General features: G+C 36.2%; 1 protein-coding gene and 1 long non-coding RNA gene across 2 annotated transcripts; both read left to right on the top strand.

Annotated features, from left to right (window-relative positions):
- Positions 1–1,168: 1,168 nt before the first annotated feature.
- LOC132033367 (uncharacterized) lies at positions 1,169–18,612 on the top strand. The gene is made up of 4 exons (XR_009408724.1): positions 1,169–1,247; positions 1,334–1,611; positions 1,692–1,811; positions 18,355–18,612. It is a non-coding gene; the product is annotated as an uncharacterized LOC132033367 (long non-coding RNA).
- Positions 3,122–19,041, top strand: LOC132033366 (uncharacterized). The gene is made up of 2 exons (XM_059423323.1): positions 3,122–3,876; positions 19,013–19,041. The coding sequence occupies exon 1, from the start codon at positions 3,233–3,235 to the stop codon at positions 3,689–3,691; it is 459 nt and encodes a 152-aa protein (XP_059279306.1). The 5' UTR covers positions 3,122–3,232; the 3' UTR covers positions 3,692–3,876; positions 19,013–19,041.
- The last annotated feature ends 4,611 nt before the right edge of the window (positions 19,042–23,652 follow it).

Raw genomic sequence — 23,652 nt, forward strand, 5'->3', positions numbered from 1 at the left:
ATACTCGGAGATATACCCCTCCAAAGTTGACCCAAAATTCTGTCCAGAATTCTGCCAACTTTTTTTTCAAATTTTCGACAAACTTATTTTCTTCGCTTTGCTTGGTCCCGGAATCTTCTAAAACTCTCCATACATGATATTTATCATTAATCATACTTGATAATGGTCATGTCCTTTGGTTTCAAGGTTGTCCTTCCTGGTTACGACTTACGAGATCGTAATTCATCCTTTACTTCATTGTTACGAACTTCCCATATGGCTTGTACCTTCCAAAACTTCATGGAACGTCTCCGATACTCCATTAATATGGTGAAGTACGTGGCATGCTCATGCTCTGAGAATGCGAGGTGTAACAAATAATCCGTTCATTTATTAACTAAGCTCATTTTATATGTTCAAATTCAGCCCAACCCGCCCATTTGACACCCCTAGTTACACGTAAAAAATTGCAACATAAATGGTGCCTGAACATAACATATCGATCCTACATTCACAGTAACTTTGAGAAATAATATAAGTAGAGTCTAATTTTTGTACACAGTTAGTGTATAATTCAATTCATTATACTATGGATAGTTGACTCAAAACAACGGGTAAATCTTCATAATATAATCAACCTAGATAATTTTACTTCTTTTTCTTTTTCCTCTCAACTCTCAAGTTGTTAATAACACGAAAAACCATCAGGGATTGTGAAGTTGTGATGGAATAGTTGAGATCTTAATGCTACTTTTAATTAGATGTACCAAGTTTGAGCATGGGAATAGCTGGAATACCTTTAAGTAGAGTCGGTTTTCCTTTTTAGTAGTCCTATTAAACACAATTTCCAACTAGTCAAATTAATTATTTCAAATACGGACTGGTTAAATTGAAAAAAAGAATGAGGACACAACTAAAAAACTGCTGAAAACCAACCTACAAAAACCGACCTCAATGAGGTCGGAAAAAAAAAAAAAGACCTCATGAAGTCGGCATAAGCATGTTTTTTTTTTAATTTTTATTTTACAAGAACCAACCACAATAGGTCGCTAATTTAATAATAAATTCCTAAAAATACGTTACCGACCTCATGAGGTCGCAAACCTGACTCGCTAAACAGTACCAACCACATGAGGTCGGTATGTTATTTAAAAAAAATTCAAAAAAATTTCTACAATTAAGCGACCTCACAGGGTTCTCTCACGGACTCGCCGACTTGGGGCAAGGTGGAACTAGACTAGAAGAGACAGATCTATCTAACCTTTAAGGTATATGAATTTATTATTTTTATTCAAATAATTTACTATAATATTGATTGATTCCTTATTAATAAAGTCATTACTATTCATTGCAGAGAAAGTGTTTCTGGCTCCCGGAACATGAAGCTCATGTCGCCCAAAACTTCGAGAAGAAAGCAGGGCAGCTGCTAAAGGGTGCATTAGGAAGGGTACGTGAAGAACAAGCAAAGCCTGATTGGATCCGTCCTGAGGCCTATGACAAGCTATTGCAGTACTGGGCGTCTGATGAATTTACGAAACAAAGTGAAAAAGGGAAGAAGGCCAGAAATTCTACAAAGGGTGGCTCCCTACACACTAGTGGGGTAAGAGCCAAGCGGCTGTGAGGAAGGAGCTGGTATTTTTCCTTTAGTCCTATTGTAGGATAATCAATTTATTTCATTTTCTTTATTAATTACTCAATTATTCTTTTTGCAGGAACTCAAAGAAAAGAGGATATTGCCTCAAGATGAGGCATCCAAAATCACTCACGTAAGGAAGAAGAAAAACAGTGAAGAACTAGACGAATGGATCGAGGAACGGGCTGAGCAGTTTTATGTAAGTTTAATTGAATTTCTTTTTCTAAAACAGAAGCTTCTACTTTTCATGTGCTTTTATCAAGCCAGGATTTTACCCTTTGGATAGTAATATATCTATTGCTTTTATCTCTTCACTTTCTCTAATTGGTTCCATATGAATATATGAAAAAGAAAAGAAAACTATTTATATATAGTAGTAGTACTACTGCAAATTGCAATTTGCAGCTTTTGTCAGTGGATATATGTGAACATATAAGGAAAGATGTTTTCTTAAATTGCTAATATATATCAGTACCGAAGTTCAACTCAACTCTAATAAGAACTTCGACTGAAGAAGGAGAAAAGAAAAAGAAAATGAAAACTAGACTAGGACAAAATAAAAGCTTCAATAAGAATCACAAAAATTCTCTCTTCCTCTACTTGCTGTCACAGATAGAGGCTTTCTAAAAGATATTGTACATGTAAACTAGGGAGAGTTCACTTCGGAAAGAACCTCAGTCAGCACCCGACATGATTCTTTTTGTGAAGGAGCAGTCAAGCATGTTTTTTGGTTTCTATCCCATTTATTTCTTTCTGGTCTCCCATCAATATATTGACACAGCTACCAACTTAGCATTGACAAATGCAATTTTTTACTGTATTAAAGCTGAGTTTCATAACAGCCAGACATCATATTTCAATTCTGGAAACCTAAACTTATTTGGAAAGTTTATGAATTGAAGTACCATTTATAAGTACATGATTTATCTATAGCCAGTAATAAAAGCAGTCCCGAAATGTCCTGAAGCAAAATAATTCTAATGACAAAGACCATTACCCCGTGGAAGAGCTCGAATATAACAAACGTAAAATAACTTGAAAGATCTTCAGTAAAGTTAAACAAGTTTGATCTCCAACATCTTATTAGAGTTGAAATTTCTTAATGGCAGTACCGAAGTTGGTATTACAAATTGCTAATATCAAACTAACTAGAATTATTAAATTTGCATTGTAACTAATGGTAAAGACTAGTCTTTGATCATGGGATAACCAAAGAACTGCTTCAGTGAAATGATGAAGTGCCATCTTTTCTCTGATGCATATTCCACTGATGTTGTTGCAATGTAACAGTCAGCTGCAATTTTTATAAACCTGCAGAGCATAAACTCTAATCCCATATCATTTCCTTTCTAGTTTGGATCAATGAGAATATAGTATAAGTGAAAAGCATGCAAAATGATCTGTTTTCCCTTCCATTTTCAGATTTTGAGAATGGGGTGCAAGTTCGAAATTGTACTTAAATATTCTTCGATAAAATAGTGTCTTATATTGGTTCTACCATTTAAAAAGCTGATTTTCCTTGTTCAATTTCAAATTCAATTTCAACAATCACGGGCTGAGTTATGCAGCAGTCTGCCACCTGGCACAGAGCCTACAGATGAACAACTGAATGAACTTTGGATGGCGTTTGTTGGTGGCCCCACTAGGTTTGGCACAACTTATGGAATGGAGAATAGAGCATTTCGTAAATTCCAGTCGCCTCTGCAAGGCATAGGTTCTTCCAATGATGTCGGGTCGTTAGATAGAGCGAGTGTTATGGCTATGGAGCAGAAGATTGTTGAGCTATCTATCCAGTTACAAGCCTCAGAGGCTAGGGAGAGGCGGAGGGACGAGCAGCTACAGGCTGCAGAGGATAGGGAGAGACGGAGGGACGAGCAATTTGCGGGTATGAAAGCTCAATTAGACTTATTACTTTCTTCGAGGGTGATTCCCCCTTGTCTTGATGACGCTCGTAGCTCCAAGAATCGACCTCCCCATTCTCAATCTAGGTCACGACATCGAGAGGTTAGTCAAGAACACAGACTTTTAGATGAGCCAAGTAGTGGTGATGATGATGGGGAGCACGTGTCAAACACATAACGACATGGTTGACTTTTAAGTATCTTACTAACTTATGAATTTTTTTGGTGGAATTGTAAAAATGTGAAAGTGTTTGGTGGATGTTTGTGAATGTTGAAGCAGCTTGATGTTGTAGACTAAGTTAATGTAGATTAGTATAATGTTTTGTGGATGTTTGCAAAGGTTGAAGTAGTTTAATGTTTTTTGTGAATGTTGAATTACATTTTGATTCAACTTTGAAGTAGTTTCGAGTTAAATTTGATGTAGTGTGGGTTGTAGCATGTTATTATATGTGCTTGTTGGATTGTCGGCAACTATTAGAGCTGGTTTTAGCTAAATATAGAACTGATTTTCATTGTTGATAAGTGGGCGGTACAAAAAGTAAAAGTAGCGATGTCGCAATATTTCGTAAACGACCTCATGAGGTTGTTTTTTTTAATTTCATTTCCCAGATTTTAAAGAAACCGACCTCATGTGGTCGATTGTGTTCATATCATTTTGCGAAACCGACCACATGAGGTCGGTTGTGTTCATATCAATATCCACATTTTAAAGAACCTGACTACATGAGGTCGGTTCATGATTGTCATTATTCATACATTTATAGTGACCGACCTCATGTGGTCGGTAACATAAAAAGAAATAAATAAAATTTTCAATATACCGACCACATGAGGTCAGTAACTTGAAAAAATATACAAAAACTAATATAATTTACAGACCCCATGTGGTCATTAATGCTTTACTTAAAAAGTAATAATTTAATATACCGACCACATGAGGTCGGTATGTTAATTTTCCCTTTTTTTGGACAAATCATGTACAAACCAGGTGTGGTCGGCTTTTTCCGACCTCATGAGGTCGCTAAATATTTGCGACCAGCCCATACCAGACCTACTTTTGAGGTCGGTTTTGAGGTCGCATTTTTTCAGAAACCGACCTCGTGAGGTCGGAAATATCAATTATTTTTGGTCGGTTTTCAGTAGTTTTTTAGTAGTGGGAGGAGGAGGAGGAGGAGGAGGAGGCGGCTAAGCTATTGGAGCAAACTTTAAAACTCAAATGCATCCGTTCATCAGTGACAGATCTAGAAGGTTGGTTATGGATTCACGTGCAATCAGTAACTTTTACTTTGATCTTGTATATATAAAGAAAGAAAGTCATTAAAAATTTAATAAATATTTGACTGTGAATCCAGTTATTAGTGTGGTATTAATTTGAGATTGCAGTAGATGAAAACGCACAATACTTCAAGTCCATCAATAGTAGTTACAGATCTAGAAGGTTGGTTATGGATTCACATGAAATCAGTAACTTTTACTTAGATCTTGTATATATAAAAAAAGAAAGTTATTAAAAATTTAATAAATATTTGACTGTGAATCCAATTATTAGTGTGGTATTAATTTGAGATTGCAGTAGATCGAAACGCACAATACTTCAAATCCTGAATTTGCCCATGTACATTAGTACAGGTAGAAATACAATTACGGGAAAACTCACACAAAGAGAAAACTACAAACCTCACACAAAGAGGAAATTACCTACAAACCCAAACCCATAGACAGATTAATATTTTATCATCTAACAACCTAGAAGGCCAAAAAGACATGCAAACTTCCCATATTTACTTGTTGCAACAAGCGTGTCCTAGTGTATAACCATGCTTTCTAACATATTTGACCAGTTGATCCAATTCCGCCTCCATATCAATACGTCCATCGCCATTCTTATCGGCATGGTGGAGCGCTCGGGAGGCTCGCCACCACGGGGCGGTGGAGCCCAGTTGCTGGAAAATCTCCTTCAAGTCTCCTTTGCTGAGGTAACTGTCGCCGTTTGAATCATATTTCTTTATAACTTTGGTCAGTTGTTCCTCGGTCAAAGGTACCTGACTGCAGAGACACTTTATGTTGTTCCTACTATTAGGCCTAATAAATTCCAGCATGTTTAATTGTTGTCGCTGATTTTGTTTAATTGTATATGTGCTGTGTTGAGAAAAGAAGATACAAAAAGACGATTTTTTTCTGTACGAGGATGCTAATTGTTCGAGTGATAAGTATTTGGACTAATGAAGGAATATTTATAGTAACAAGTTCTTCACTGAGGAGCATCCTTTAATTTTTTTATTCTTCACCCAGTCGCTATAGTCTTTTCCGTGTCCACCTTAACTGAATTTCTTTTGACTAATTACTTTTTGACTGACGATTTCTTTATCTTCTGTTATGCTTTTTTTTTGTGGAAATCCTGAGTTTCAAGATTTAGTTATATATTGACAATATAAATATTTTTTTAAGGTCACCAAAAATATATCTACGGGTAATCCTCTATAAAAAGTGGATTTACAATATCGAAAATAAGGGGTTAATTTTTATAGATGATCAATCAAGCTTTATTTTATTACAATAAAGTCACTAAACTGATTTTTTGTTAAAAAAAAAAAAAAAAAAAAAAAAAAAACTCAATATAATTTTGCCTAAATATCACATAAAGTCATGGGTGAAACATTTTATGTGATACTTAAATAAAGTTGAATTACTTTTGGTGAAAAAAATGTTTAATGACTATCTGTGATACTTAAGCAAAATTTAGTGATTCTTTTTATTACACAAACTACTGTAGTGACTTTTTGTCATATGTAGGCAAAGTTAAATGATTTTTCTTACAAATGATAATTTAGTGGCTTTAGCTCAATAAAATAAAGTTGAGTGACCACACGTGAATCTTACCTTAAAAATATGACAGATTACATGCTACAACAGGTAAAGTGACCTGAGAGTGTAAGAAGTTTTTATATTGTCCATGAATATTAGTTAATCTCTTTTCTTTAATTTATAGTAACAAGTTCTTCACTGAGGAGCATCCTTTAATTTTTTTATTCTTCACCCAGTCGCTATAGTCTTTTCCGTGTCCACCTTAACTGAATTTCTTTTGACTAATTACTTTTTGACTGACGATTTCTTTATCTTCTGTTATGCATTTTTTTTTTTTTTTTGTGGAAATCCTGAGTTTCAAGATTTAGTTATATATTGACAATATAAATATTTTTTTTAAGGTCACCAAAAATATATCTACGGGTAATCCTCTATAAAAAGTGGATTTACAATATCGAAAATAAGGGGTTAATTTTTATGGATAATTTTATGGATGCTCACTCAAGCTTTATTTTATTACAATAAAGTCACTAAACCGATTTTTTGTAAAAAAAATAAAAAATTGCTCAATATAATTTTGCCCAAATATCACATAAAGCCATGGGAGAAACATTTTATGTGATACTTAAACAAAGTTGAATTACTTTTGGTGAAAAAATGTTTAGTGACTATCTGTGATACTTAAGCAAAATTTAGTGATTCTTTCTATTACACAAAATAGTTTAGTGACTTTTTGTCATATCTAGGCAAAGCTAAATGATTTTTGTTACAAACGATAATTTAGTGACTTTAGCTCAATAAAATAAATTTGAGTGACCACACATGAATTTTACCTTTAAAATATGACAGATTACATGCTACAACAGGTAAAGGTGACCTGAGAGTGTAAGAAGTTTTTATATCGTCCATGAATATTAGTTAATCTCTTTTCTTTTTAGTACTAATAAATTGATGCAAAATGTCCTTATGATTATGAAATGTCGCTAGGTGCCCCTTCAAATTTCAGAATTTTCGAGGTTGCAGACCGGGGGGGTGGGGGAGAAGGGGAACTGAACTAATTGCTCTGCAAGTCAAATATACGAAAACAACATATTAACATATCCTTAATTTTTACATTTAAGCTTCTTACATATTCTCACCTAACAAACAAATTGCAACAAGAGCGAAATGGAGACTAGGAAAAAAATTCGTCATCGAACAAAAGTGAGTAAAATTTGATAAGACAGCTAAAATTAGAAATAATAAAGGATTTAAATAACTATTAATACTTCATTTTTCCTGAAATAATTCTTTCTAGCACATCATTAGTTGTAGGTCCAAGGAAGCCTAATAGTGGTGACTAGATGAAAATTATTCTTATTCGTTGCAGTGTCTAACCCGAGTGTTATATTCATGAATAACCCTGTTGGACCAAAAAGCAACACGTAGTTCAGGATTAAAGGCAAAATAATAATCGGGATTCTGTTTAGAAAAAAAGTGATGAATATCTTTTTCACCGGCCAAAATACGCAAGCCTGATGATGTCATCATAATGATATCAGTTATAGGGAGAAGTATCTTGTGGTCGTATGATTTCTATGATCCATATTTGTCTAGGCACGAAAAAATATTAAGATTACCAAAACAAATACAACGAAAGAGATAATAAACATAAATTTGTTGAGTTTACGTTCAATGCATTGATAATATAAAAATTATTTAGTACTGCCAACTTGTGGCTCCCTTAAGTACGGTAAATAGATCTATCAGTAGCATCTATATATTACTCCCTCCGTCTCAAATTATTTATCGTGATTACTAAAAATAATTGTCGCAAATTATTTGTCGTTTTAGAAATTCAAGATATAATTAATATTTTATCTCCATTTTACCCTTAGTAGAGTTTTATCATTAATGGAGATGACACATAACACTACTAAAAAACTATTGAAAAACGACATTAAAAGCGACCTCACCTAGGAAAACGCTATATTGCGAATCATGAATTCGGTATAAGCATGCTTTTAATTTTATAATTTTTTTTTTTTAAAATACCGACTTCCTGAAGTCGGTAATTTAATAATAAATTCCACAAAACACATGACTGACCTCAATAGGTCGCAAAGTTGTCATGCTAAACAATACCGACTAAACGAGGTCGGTAAATATTTTTAAAAAATTAAATATATATTTAATTGGGCGACCTCACGTGGTCGGAATGCATAATTAAAAAAAATCTAAAAACAATTTTTCAATTACCGACCACACGAGGTCGGAACATTTAAAAATAAAAATAATTTAATTACGGTAACCGACCTCATGAGGTCGCTAAATCAAATTAATATCACATACCTAACACCACTTTTCCCCATTTTTCATTTCCCCCTCTTTTCATTGCCTCGATTTCAGCCATCGCCGCCTATCGCCGCCCATCTGTTATATCCCGTACTTTTGCATATTCGGGAAATTCGAAAATAATTGTGACTTGTAAATAAGGCAATATTTTGATTTTGGTCAATATGTATGTTGTTGTTCTCTGAAAAATATGAATGTGAAATATTGAGGAAGGCCAAGGGCAAAATTGGAATTCTGGAAATTTATTTCGGGAATTACAAAACAAGATTTATAACCAATTGGGCTCAAAAAAAAAAAAAATGAGGCCCAATAAAGAGGGGTGGCCGGCCATACATGGCCAAGCCCATTTGATTTAATTAATTTTCCATGTGACAAATTATATAAGGGAGTCTTATCATTTGGAAGCTTCAAGGAACAGGAGAAAAACAAAGAACAAGAGCAAGAAAAAAAGCATGGCATTCGGCCATGTCCACCAAATTTTAGCTCCATAAAATCTTCCTCCAAAAATTATTTTCTTGTGGTATTCTCACTAATTCAAGGGTCCTCTACAACTTAGTGTAGTTGTTTTGGAAGATTGAGCACTTGTTTCATCAATCCAACACTTTGGTTAAGTGAAGAAGTTAGAAGAAAAAGGTAAGAATTCATCCCTTTTATTTATGTTATGAAGGTTTGTTTGTGTTGTAGTATATGGGAATGAGTAGAATCTATGGAAATATGGAAGGTTGCAAAGCGGGTGTGCATGTAGCCGTGTGTGTATGCATTGTTGTATAAATAATATGAGTTGAATTTTATGTTGTAATCTAGTTGTGGTTATGGTGGAATTCATATTGGAAGTGGAAGTTGAATGAATTTGGTTGAAGTTGAAAATATAGGGTATGGCCGTGTGGTGCGTAAAGTAGAAGGGAATGAATTAATTTTGTTTAATGTGTTAGTTGTGTTGTTTGTGACCCTTATAATGTGAATGAAAGTAAAATGGTTTTAAGTTGGCATTGGAATGGAATATAGAAAATTTTGTCATTTTAGGATGGTTTTTATGATATTATGGAAATGAAGTTTTCAAGGTGCAAATTATGATTATGGTTGATGAAATAGGAAGATGGAAATGTGTTACGAATATGTATGTTGAAGATTAGAGTTTCGATGAATTATGGTTTTGGTGGGAAAATTTGTATATTTTGTATATTTTGTGAATATTTTGTAAGAATGATATGAAATGATTTCGAATTGTATTGGAGTGATCTCGATTAGTAAGTGAATATGAGAATGTTGGTATTGAATTGAAAATGTGAAGTGGGAATGAAAGCTATTTCACTATGTTGGAAAGAAGACTAGTTATGCTATATTGTGTCGTGAAATGGTTGTTGGTGTTGTTGTTGAATTATTTTGGCCGAGTTAAATTCTCGGGTGTCGTATTTTGTAGGGGAGGTGCCGCCGAAATTTCGGTGAGACAAGTACTAATTCAAGATTGAATGCCAAAAGCCTCGTAGTTAACATTTGGTAAACGTGACCATTTATAGGTTTTGTCGAAACGGGATTTGAGTTCGGACGAGCCTAAGGCGCAACTAAGGTATGTAAAGCCTACCTTTTCTCCATTTGGAATGTCCTAGTCATACTAGGTTAAGACCGGCACCTCGGGGATAATTCTGCTCTTGGAAATCCGAGTTTGATTTTGAGTACTATTCATTAGCCGCATTTGAACTATAATCTTTACATTTGGTCAAGAATGCCTAAACCTCCATAACTTCCGTAAATGTATCCGAATCGCTCCGAAACTTTCATAGATGACTTTATGGACCCTAATATTTGCAATTCATGTCCGCCGCCTCGGCTTGACCCGAGGTGGGCCCGCAATCCCCGAGACCTATTTGTATAATTCTATTTGTCTTATTTCCGTACGAAAATTTATGGAAACCTTTGGCTATCGTTGCGAGTTTGTTATAAGTATCTGGTAACTCTGATATAAGTATTTGAATGCAAGTATTGTGATACGAATATTTTGAAATGTGTAATCTGATAAAAGTACTCAACTACGAGGATTCCAAGATATGTATTCTGACATAAGTAATCTGTTATAAGCATTTTGATATAAGCATTTTGATATGAGAATTTTGGCATAAGAATTCTGATACAAGTATTCTGACATAGGCGTTCTGACAATAGTATTTTGGTGTGAGGATTCCGACATAAGTATTCTAATATAAGTGTTCCGATACAAGTATCCTGATATAAATATTCTAACACAAGCATTTTGATATACGTATTCTGATATAGATATTATGTTATGAGTAATCTGATTTGACTATTCTGAAATAAATACTCCGGCATGCGTAGTTCGATACGAGTACCCCAATCGATATATAAGTATTCTCGATATGAATATTTTTGGGATAAGTATTCGATATACGCGCTCCGATGCGAATATCCCGACGTGGTTTGATACAAGGAATCATACGGTAGTAACCCGTTATAAATATTTCGATAAAAGTATTTCACTATAAGTATTATGATATAAGTACTTTGATATAAGTGTTCGACATAAGTATTTTGATACAAGCACTCGATACAAATATTTTGATACAAGAATATTGACGCACAAATATTCGATATAAGTCTTCGATATAAGCATTCCGATTAAGTAATGCATTGCGAATAATGCGACGGTGACGTTCGATCATTCCATAGAGTCTTGATTTATGCGCATTTAGTTTCTTACTACTCGCTCGTGCACTTGTTATGATCTCCTTCGCCGGATCCCGGGCTTATGTATCGTGCGTTTGGTTCGCCGAAACCCTTTGTCCGAGGGCCGGGTTCCACACATAAATTCGAGTACGAGGTGTTCGGTTCCGGGGAGTACCGTGGTATATATCCGTCCCGATTCTAGTGTATATGGAGTATGATATGTCCGTCTCGGGATGCGGTATATGTCCGTCTCGGAGTGCACGGTGGTCGGTTCGAACCGTGGTATATGTCCGTCTCCGGTTACCGCGTGCGGTTCTGGGGTACTGTGGTATATGTCCGTCCCCAGTTACCGTGCAAATGGATTGTGATGTGACCGGTTCCCGGGTTCTCGTGGTATATGTCCGGCTCCCGGGGTACCGTGTCTATATTATGATATGATATGTCCGGTTTCCCGGCGTGGTATATGTCCCCGGGCACCGTGTCTACGATATGATATGTTATGGCGCCAGAGACGGGAGTGGCGACCATGTTCACGTGCCTTGTGTGTGACTGCGATTGCATCACTTAAAATGCCGAAAGTAGGCATTTTGATATTCGATAGCACGCATTTTCTGTACCTTCGACTCTAGATCATGATTCGGTATGTCAAGCCGCACCTTTGATTTTGATACGGCTCGTCCACTATACCCCTGTGTGTACGATTCGATTATGGTTGTTGACTATACTTCGTACATACGGATTTACTTATGACTACATTTACGGTATTTCGACTTTACATACTCGGTACATTTTTTAGTCTTGACCCCCTTCTTTGGGGGGCTGCGTTTCATGCCACGCGGGGTCTGAGACGCGTCTTCGAGGTGATTGGTCGACTGGGATATACGTTGCGGTTCGGAGAGCTCTTGATCCGGAGCCCACATTTTTAGTACGGATCTTTTAGTTATACATGTCTTTGTGTTTATGACTATTCTGGGTACGGCGGGGCCCTGTCCCGTCATATGATTCTGTTGTTTGTGTTAGAGGCCTGTACGATATTCGCGATCGCTTCAGAATAATATTCATGTAAATTAGCAATGTTGGGCATGAATAAGATATGATTATGTCGATTTGGTAAGTAGGTACGTACGGGTGTCCAGCTCGGACGCTAGTCGTAGCCCACGGGGTTGGGTCGTGACACCATCGCCCATCGCTCATCGCTCATTGCCCGCCGTCCGAAGCCCAGTTCCCGACGTCGTAGTCGCCGGCGCCGTCCGCCGTCCAACCGAGGTATTTTTTTTCCCTTTTTGGTCGGTTTTCCAACAGTTTTTGTGATTTGTCACAGAATTTTTTTAGAAATGTCGTTTTCCTTCTCCTAAATATACAAACATACATACATGCCCCCTTACTCATTATCATATAGTACCAATTATTTTTCACTCTCCATCTCCGTTTTTAGGGATTCGGTTCAACGCTTTGTTGAACGATTTCTTTGATTTCGGGATCGACTTTCCATTCTTGATTCCTCGGAGTTGATTAATGTGAAATTTCCTGAGATTGTTATTCGGTTCCTAGCCATTTAAGGTATTTATTCTTGACGACTTCCTTCTTTTAGGATTACGTTTTAGTTCTAGGGTTAGGTTTTAACTTTTTTTAAGAAGATTAAGGTCTATTAATGACAGCCCCCATTCCATTAACATTAGGTTTTAATTCTGTTATGAAGATTTTGATTGATTAAAATGGAAAGTTGGTAAATTTGTTAATTTCTGTGAAGGGGTAATAATTTGATGGACCATTCGATTTATTTTCCATTCTCGGATACTACGCCGGTGGCTGCAAATTGCGTTGGTAGATTTACTCACGCTTAATGTGCGAACTTAGCTTGTTTGGATAGTGTCGTACTACTCTGTCGAACGTTAAGGTTAGTACTTCGTACTACTCTTTCTTATTTCTTATTGCTTAATATGCTCTTTGTTTACTTTCCAATATATGGCACATCATGTTTATTTATCAAATGGTAAATTACTCGTTTCAACTCACTCAATTTTGCTCCACTTTGAACTCTTGCTTTTAGTGCTTTGTTGATGTATGCTAGCAGAGATGGTTTTTAAGCTTTCATTTGTCCGATAATTTGTTGTTTTTAGAAGCAGGCTTAGGGTGGCATCCACAAAACTTAAAATAAGGATATTGTGATAAGTTTGGTTATTTTATTGAAGTTAAAATAAATGTTTTAAATATAAAAAAGTACTATATCACCCTCCACATCTTCACTTATTTATCTAAGTTTGCAGGTTAGAGAATAAACTAATTATTTTCCTTCTTGGTTTGAATATAAAAATGACTCCTTCTTGGTTTGAATGATTGCACCCATTGTTTGTGGTTTGGTTCTCTCGTTATTTATCTTTGATGTAGCACTCACCTACTTCGATCTGTGACTTGACTGACCCTAAGATTAGTGATACAAGCATCCTCTCCTACTTTCACCCCATTTGGTGTTTACGTGTTCCCTTGCATGCAAAGACACCTAAAACGAAAAGCCGAGTTAGTAAAAATTACCATCATGTTCTCTTCCCATAGGATTTAAAGCATTTAGTAGCAACTTCAACAAGTATGTCACACCACTTCTACAAATTCCATTACGTGCGATATATTTTAATGTTTAAATTAAACATTGAATTTTGTGTATTAACAATTTCAAATCTTGTGTAATTTGTGTAGATGGAATCTCGTAGTTGGATGTCTTGTAGAACAAATGATGGTAGAGGGGGATGAGGCAAGAATTTATGGATGGTGTCATCGCTTTTGTTGAATATGCAATGACACTTGAACCTTTTATAATAGAAGGCTTGGTTAGGTGTCCTTGTGAGAAATGTGCATGTAGGAATTATGAGACACCAGATATTGTTAGGCTTCATCTCTATACCCACGGCTTTTAATTAAATTATACGATGTGGACTAGTCATGGAGAAACGGATCGGTTTGGGGAGGATTTCAAAACTTTGTTGTTGGCGAAGGTAGTAGGTCGGCGGTAACACAGACGTCCAAAATTATAGAATGCACAACATGATTCGGGATGCTTATGGGATGCGTTCCGATTTTGAATCGAGTAACCATGTTGAAGAAGATCCTAATGAGGGAAGCTAGTCATTTTTTGAACGGTTGAAAGATGCTAGTCGGCCTTTGTGTGACGGGAGTCCACACTCTCAATTGTCTATTCTGTTAGATTAATAAGTATCAAAGCGTTGGAATGTTCCTCGAGGGGCAATGGATGCGTGATTAACCTTATACGTGAATTAGTTGACCGAATCTAGAGATACACGGTAGGCTACTACAAGGCAAAGAGATTGGTGTCAAAGTTAGGACTCTCGTCCTATAGAATTGATTGTTGTGAAAATGGATGCATGTTATATTATAAGGATGATGTCGGTCTAGAATCTTGTAAGTTTTGTGGCAGAGCTCGTTTTAAGCGGACTCGTAGCGGGAAGAGAGTTGCTTTTAAGGCGATGCGTTACTTACCTCTTATACCAAGGTTAAAGAGATTGTACGCATCAAAAAGCTCGCCTCGTATGAGATGGCATAGTGAGAATAGAAGGCGCTGGTGTTATGTGTCATCCATCGGATGGAGAAGCTTGGAAGCATTTTGATAGAACATATCCCGGACTTGGCAATTTGAACCACGGAACATTAGGTTGGGTTTATGTTCGGATGGATTCAGCTCCATATTCCTATAGCCTCCCTATTCTTGTGGCTGTTTTCTTAACATCAGTATAATCTTCCACCCGAGTTGTGTATGACTAGTCCATATATATTCCTTAATTGCATCATTCCTGGCCCGCGTAATCCAAAAGTTTTGATTGACGTATACTTGCAACCTTTAATTGATGAGTTGAAACTGTTGTGGGTTGAAGGGGTTGATACGTTTGATGTATCGCGTAGGCAGAACTTTAATTTGCGGGCCCCGTTAATGTGGACTATTAATGACTTTCCCGCTTACGGAATGTTGTCAGGTGGATGACGGTGGAAAGTTAGCTTGTCCTTCTTGCATGAAAAATACTAAATCTTTCACTTTAAAATATGGCCATAAAAATTCATGGTTTGATTGCCACCGGTTCTTGCCAATGGATCATGAGTTTCGAAGTATGAAAAATGCATTTAGGAAGAACACAACTGAACGAAATTGTCCACCTCCAAGACTATCGGGAGAGGATATTTGGGAGAGGGTTCAAAACTTCCCGAAGGTTACTGAAGAAGCACCGTACAAGTTCGATGGCTATGGGTCGGACCACATAACCGACTAAGCAAAGCATATTTTGGGAGTTACCATATTGGAAAGATAATCTTCTCCGACATAATCTTGATGTCATGCATATTGAAAAAAACTACTTTGATAACTTGTTCAACACGACGATGGATGTTAAGGGCAAGACAAAAGATAATGCAAAGGCAAGAATGGACGTACGGGAATACGCCAAGCGAAAAGAGTTATGGTTACGGGACAAACGAACGAGTCTTCAAGCCTAAGGCTGGTTATTCATTCACGATGGAGCAAAAAGCGAAAGATTTGTCGGTGGGTCCGAACTTGAAGATGCACCTATGGGTATGCATCAAATTTGGGAAAACGTGTCGATATGGAGCAAGGAAAGTTACATGGGATGAAAAGTCATGATTGTCACGTTTTCATGGAAACTTTACTCCCGATTTGCATTTGAGTGGCTTGCCTACCGAGATACGAAACCTATGACGAAATTAGTTTTTTCTTCAAAGACTTGTGTTCTAGCACGTTAAGGGTAGACAACCTAGAACGGATGCATAAGAATATTCTGTAATCACAAATAAGTTGGAGAAGATTCTACCAGGGGGTTCTTCGATGTGATGGAACATCTTCAATTCACCTTGCGGAAACCGGACTCGGAGGCCCGAGTTCAATGTCGGTGGATGTATCCTTTTGAGAGGTAATGAGTCTAAATTTTTATTTATTCCTATCAAATTGTTTAATTTAAAAACTCACGCTTAATATAATATTATGCAGGACTATTGGTAGGTCTAAGCGAGGTATCGTGCAAAGACACGAGTGGAGGGCTCGATTTGCGAAGCATATCTTGCTAAAGAAACATCTCGTTTTTGTTCTTACTACTTTGGAGACGATGTTCCTTGCTTGCGAAACGGCCCAATCGGCACTACGACGGAGGTGTCAATGATGCTTTCGCGGCGATATCTATCTTCATCGATCGGGTACGGGATCAAAAAACGTAAAAATAGAGAATTGAATGATATGGAGTTTAAGTCGTTGACACATGTCTTGTGTCAATTGCCGGAAGTTCAATCATATTATGAGTAAGTAGCTATTATATTGCACTAATTATACGTATACGAAGGCATAACGACTAACTCGTTGCCACTATGTTGGGCGATTGCTGTACGGATAAAAAGACGAGTCTCGAAGTGTACGAACAGTTTGCAACGTGGTTCAAAGATTACGTAAGTGTTATATGGGTTTTTCATAAAGCTATCTTACAAAAAAAAAGTGCTCGTTCTGATATTGCTAAATTATTATTTCTTAACGACTAATAGGTACATAGTACACAATATGGTTACCATGACCAATTTTTGAAAGACATATCTTGGGGACCCGATAGCGTCTGTTCTATGGACAAATATGTGGTAAATGGTTTCAAGTTTACTACCGAAGAACACTCCAATCATATGAAAACTAACAACGGTGGGGTTTGGGTTAAAGGTGGTGATGGAAACCAAACGGGGTTGATTATTATGGTGTAATCAAGGAGATCCTAGAACTGAGTTTTTCGTTTTCAAGTAAAGAAAATTGTACTTTTCGGTGCAAGTGGTTCGATCAACGCCAAATAGAGGTACGAGGGAATTCAAGCAGTATAACATCACCGAAGTTTCTTGTCTTGAATTAGAGACAAGAAACAAGGAGCAGTGTATGTTCTACTAGCATTTCATAAGATATGTTAAGGCTTAGTCTTTTTAAAATAACAAGCACATAAGATGTATATTGTGGGATACTACTAACTAGAATTATTAAATGTCCTTTTTGCACTCTTTGATTTTCTTGCTTGGAGTTTGGGGGATTGCAAAACAATTAATATCTGCTATTTATAGTAGAAACTTCAAATTCGTAATTTCACTTTGATGACCGAGAGATACCTATATTTCTTGACTTTGTTATCCGGAAGTTCAAACTGTTTATTCTTGTCAATCTTTCTCTCTAGCTATTCCACTTGTTTTACATTGTCTCCGTGTCACTTCTAAAGCATACAAGGATATGCATACCTTATCAAAAAAAAAAAAAAAAATGCACGAATGAGTTAGAGAAGAAAGATCACAAGAATAAACGAGTTTGAAGCCCTCCAAATTTGAAGATTTCACATGGTTTTGAGTTCATGGCAGGCTACACACTTGTGATTTTCTTCTAATTAGGGGGAAAAGAATCTATTTGTCCTAGTTGATGTGTAATTTCCAGTCTTAGGCACACTTGTTTTGGAACTTTTGGAGAAACAAACTAAACGATGTGTTTCTAATTCTGGTGTGCGGATAGAATAAGAATATATATATGTCCCTTCTCGAGAGAAAAAAAAAACGAATATATATATATTTATCTACGTATATTTATGTCATGAACCAAATCCTATCTAAGCATACGATGACACCTAACCCAACTCTTCATGCTAACCCATCTCGGTAAAGACTAGTCTTTCATCATGGATAATAGAATTTCGTTGAAATTATGAAGTGCCATATTTTCTACGAATGCATATTCCAATGATGTTGTTGCAATGTAACAGTCATTGCACTTTTGCGCATTCATCGTGAGCATAACCTAATCCCATATCATTACCTTTGTAGTTTGGATCAATGAGAATAGAGTATAAGTGAAAAGCATGCAAAGTGATCTGTTTTCCCTTCCATTTTCAGATTTTGAGAATGGGGTGCAAGTTCGAAATTGTACTTAAATATGCTTCGATAAGATAGTGTCTTATATTGGTTTTACCATTTAAAAAGCTAATTTTCCTTGTTCAATTTCAGATTCAATTTCAACAATCACGGGCTGAGTTATGCAACAGTTTGCCACCTGGCACAGAGCCTACAGATGAACAATTGAATGAACTTTGGATGGCGACTGTTGGTGGCCCCACTAGGTTTGGCACAACTTATGGAATGGCAAATAGAGCATTTCGTAAATTCCAGTCGCCGCCGCAAGGCATAGGTTCTTCCAATGATCTTTGGTCGTCGGATAGAGCGAGTGTTATGGCCATGGAGCGGAAGATTGTTGAGCTATCTATCTAGTTACAGTTCCCCGGAGGCTAGGGAGAGGCGGAGGGACGAGCAGCTGCGGTACAGTTGAGGACGAGAGACGGAGGGACGAGCATTTAAAAGTATGAAATCTCAATTAGACTTATTACTTTCTTCGAGGGCGGTTCCCCCTTGTCCCGACGACGCTCGTAGCTCCGGCATCGACCTCCCCATTCTCAATCTAGGTCACGACATCGAGAGGTTGGTCAAGAACACGGACTTGTAGATGAGTCAAGTAAAGGTGATGATGATGGGGAGCACGTGTCAAACACAAGTGACGACATGGTTGAATTTTAAGTATCTTACTAACTTATGAATTTTTTGGTGGAATTGTAAAAATGTGGAAGTGTTTGGTGATGTTTGTGAATGTTAAAGTAGCTTGATGTTGTAGACTAAGTTAATGTAGATTAGTAGAATGTTAATTTTGTGGATGTTTGCACAAAGTTGAAGTAGTTTAATGTTTTGTTGTGAATGTTGAATTACATTTTGATTCAATTTGAAGTAGTTTCGAGTTAAATTTGATGTAGTGCGGGTTGTAGCATGTTATTATATGTGCTTGTTAGATTGTTGGCAGCTAGTATAGCGGGTTTTAGCTAAATATAGAACTGATTTTCATTGTTGACAGGTGGGCAAATGTAAAAGTAGTGTATCGTCGCCAATTTTTTCCGTAAAATTTCGTTTTCCGTATTTTTTAAATAAACCTATTCATGTGGTCGGTTGTGTTCATATCATTTTGCGAAACCGACCACGTGAGGTGGGTTGTGTTCATATCAATATCCACATTTTAAAGAACCCGACTTCATGAGGTCGTGCGGTTCATGATTGTCATTATTCATACATTTATAGTGACCGACTTCATGGGTCGGTAACATAAAATAAATAAATAAAATTTTCAATATATCGACCACATGAGGTCGGTAACTTGAAAATATACGACAACTAATATAATTTACGGAATTTACGTGGTTGTTAATGCTTTTACTTAAAAAGTAATTTTTAATATACCGACCTCATGAGGTCGGTAACATAAAAATAAATAAATAAAATTTTTAATATACCGACTACATGAGGTCGGTAACTTCAGAAATATATAATTTACAGACCCCGTGTGGTTGTTAATGTTTTTACTTAAAAAGAGGAAAATTAATATATCGACTACATGAGGTCGGTATGTTAATTTTCCTTTTTTTTTTTGATGAATCATGTACCCCACCAGGTGTGGTCGCTTTTTTTCTCGACCACTACGAGGTCGGTATGTTAATTTTCCTTTTTTTTTTTTTTGAATCATGTACCGACTTGGTGTGGTCGCTTTTTTCCGACTACGAGGTCGCTAAATGTTTGCGACCGGCCCATACCGTACCTACTTTTGAGGTCGGTTTTCTGGTCGCATTTTTTCAGAAACCGACCTCGTGAGGTCGGAAATATCAATTATTTTTGGTCGGTTTTCAGCAGTTTTTTAGTAGTGTAAATAAACTAAACATTTAATCGAGAGAGATTATAACTTCGGGATAAATTAGGGTAAAGTAGGTCAAGCACCCCTCCTAATTAATGTTTCTTAAGGGGTGTGTAACATAAAAAAGCGACAAATAATTTGAGATGAGGGAGTATATGGTTTGATACGCCGATTAGCAGAGATAGGCGATGTCCTCCCAGAAGGCAAAGGCGGATGCGATGTTTCGGCATCGGGTGCATCCAAACTTGATATTTTCGATATGAAATATCTATTTGTATATAAAAGTTTTATTAAAGTTGCAATTAATAATATGTCTCATAATTTTAAAAACAAAAATAAGCTCAGTAGTAAAAACTTCAAAAGTTAATTTTACAAGATTAATTTCAATTCTAAATCTTCTTGATCCTACACTCCTACTGCACAGGGTAGAAAGAGAACATATGCCTTTCCTAGCATACTTTTGGTGTTTGAAGATAAGTGGGAACATGACTCGGACATATACATTTCTGCGGAAAGCATGCTTAAGAATCTACCCCTAGTTAGTCCAGAATGATTCCAAACGTATAATTATATTGCTTCAAAATTTTTAGGCATAGTCACCTGCAGCTGTATTTTAACTGCCTTAATTAGTGGCGAAATCGGGAATTTAAATTAGGAGATTCAAGAAAAAAAATTATATCGTATATATATATATATATATATATATATATATATATATATATATATATATATATATATATAAAATTGCAGGACATGACCCAGTGACGTAGCAAGCCTCATTGACCAGGAATGCCATTTATCTTTATTCCTGTTTTTTTGCCTTTTCCATCCTTTTTCTCATTTATTATCTATTTTCCCATTCCCGAACAGACGTCTGTTTATGCACTCAGTTCTTAATAGGGGTGGGCGTTCGGTATTCGCTTCGGTATTTCTAAATTTCGGGTTCGGTAATCGGTAATTAAAAATAGATACCAAATACCGAACCAAAAAAGTTCGGTTCGGTTCGGTAAATCAAACTTCGGTTCGGTAAATTTCGGTACGGTATTCGGCATTTACCATTCGAAAGAGAATGATCAATAATCTACTATGCTAATTTAAAATGAACTGTCCAATGCTCCATGAAAAAAGCAATTCAATGCTCCGTACATAGTTTTGGAAGCAAAATATGTCATGCAAAAGTGTTGTTCTATCAATTGCAGTATGTCAACGTACAAAATCTCTTTAATAGCAAAAGAATTATATAGTTATGGACTCAAATTAGGAGCTATTCGTGTGTTTAATATTAACACTGCCTTGAGATCATTACTTAAAGGTGTAAATTTGAAATAGAGGGTAGAACGTAGAAGTTTCCTTTTTTGATGTTTTATTTGGTATTTGTTGTTTGGACAATTATTTATTTAATAAAATAAAAGCCACTATCTTTATTCTTCAGTGGCTGACCCATTTTAAAAAAAAAAAGATTAGGGATTCTGTGAAGTGATTTTAGATGAGTGATGGGAGGCCCAGTCTATTGGGCTGGACTAGTAATTTAATACAATGGGCTTATGGGCCTTTAGGTTTTATTGGTATTTATTTCGGTATTCAGTATTTACCGAATTACCGAACGGTATAATTGTAAATATCGAATACCGAAACCGAAATACCGAATTTTATATTTTATTCTCGAATACCGAACCGAAAATCGAAATACCGAATACTGAAATACCAAAATAGCCGGTTCGGTTCAGTAATTCAATTTTCGGTGTTTTATGCCCAGTCCTAGTTCTTAACAGTTGCTTCTTCTCTTAATTACCTGCCACTATTTCTCTCTTTCTGTATTCTTTCTTCTTTTGTTCTATTGTTCTCTCCCTTCACTTCTCCAGTTTTTGAATTCCTCTGCTAATCTTTGTATTTTCTCGCCTTGCCATTTTCCATTTTCTTTTTTCGTCATCCAGTGACTTCTGCTTCGGTTTGTTTATTCCAGTATGTGCTTGCACAACAGCAGTGAAGACGAACTACATTGCAAGTTGCTCCCAACTTAATTGTGGAATAAAAGAACGAATATTGAGATCCTTATTTCAACGCCCATGAATTGTTCGAACAAATGCCCTGTAGATCACGGCTTCAAGAAAAGGTGTTATTCACTCGAGAGATGTAGTTCCTCTTTACAGCTGTGATGCAAACACATAAGTATTATTTAATCAAGAGATGAAACATGCCCTATAGGGAGACCTTGCCCACAGCATCAGGAAAGGGTGTTAGTTACTCAACAGGTGTAATTACCTGAAAGCAGAGGCGGATTCAGGATTTAAATTTTATGGGTTCAATCTTAAGATTTTTAGCATTGAACCCATTATATTTTTAAAATTAGGAGTTCATATCTACTATTTATTGCAATTTTAATAATTTTTTACACATAAATTTAAGCTCCGCGTCGAAAGTTTGGGGTTCAATTGAACCCCAAACTTGTAGGCTAGATACGCCTCTGCCTGAAAGTAAATCTTTACCCATATGCATTCTTTGGATATACTTGGAGCATGTAAAATATACACCTTTTTAACTAATGTTATCCACAATTTATTTTTAACATGGTTCAACGCCTAATCTAATTGTGTTGGTATTTGCCTTTTCATTTCTCGCGTTAGACGCTTTCTAATATATATCACCATTGCTAAGGCTTTGTACTTAGGTCCATTTGCATCTTAATGATACTATCGAATTCAGTATAACAAAAAGGACATGGACCTAATATAGCAAATTAAGTTATATACAATGACAGTGCGACGAACTTGTATATTATCAGTATAACTTTAACATATTATTGCAGGTTGTTTACTCTCTTTTATAGATTATTTGAATTTACTACTCCTGCAAGTAACTTAACCTTACCGTGTAAAAAAAAACATAAATCACCATGAGTGCACAAAACTTGCTCAATCGAGAGGCTCTTTTATTTACTTCAATGAAGCATCAAACAGAGACTTGAACCCTCTATACCTATTTTTATAGACAACTCCCATACTAAGCAAGATAGGATTTCCTTTTTAGCTTACAAAAATATGTTACATGAAGAGCAACTCTTCTGCTATACAAAATTTACATCAAGGAACATCAAAGGCATAGTTCTTATCTATCTTCCTATATATGCTACACTGATTCTTGCTGAAATTTCTCCGGAATGTAGGAATTTGTAATCTATCCATGTTCAGCTTTCCTTTAACTTCTTTTGGTAATGCTTGAATTCAGTAATCCAAGTAATTGAATTGCATTCTAGTCCCCAGTTGGATAGGCAATCAGCAACTCTATTGCCTTTTCTAAAACAAAGGATCAATGGTCCATTTCTCAGGTTGTTCCAACAGACTTTTGATCTTCAAAATTGTATCTATGATATTCCATTGAGGGTTGCTCTTATTCATGATCCAGTCAAATAATAATTTAGAGTCACTCTCCAGCTCTAGTTTTTGTATCCCTTCTATATACACCACTCAATTCCACACTCCATAGCTTGAGCCTTAACAACATTATTAGTATTAATTCCAAAATTCACCCCAAATGCAGCAATGGGATGCCCTCAATCATCTCTAATTACCCCCCCCCCC

Source organism: Lycium ferocissimum, chromosome 10 (genome assembly GCF_029784015.1).
Source record: "Lycium ferocissimum isolate CSIRO_LF1 chromosome 10, AGI_CSIRO_Lferr_CH_V1, whole genome shotgun sequence".
Classification (NCBI taxonomy): Eukaryota; Viridiplantae; Streptophyta; class Magnoliopsida; order Solanales; family Solanaceae; genus Lycium; species Lycium ferocissimum.

What these genes read in the sequence shown, in the direction of transcription:
- LOC132033366 (XM_059423323.1), top strand. Translation starts at nt 3,233, where the DNA reads ATGGCGTTTGTTGGTGGCCCCACTAGGTTTGGCACAACTTATGGAATG.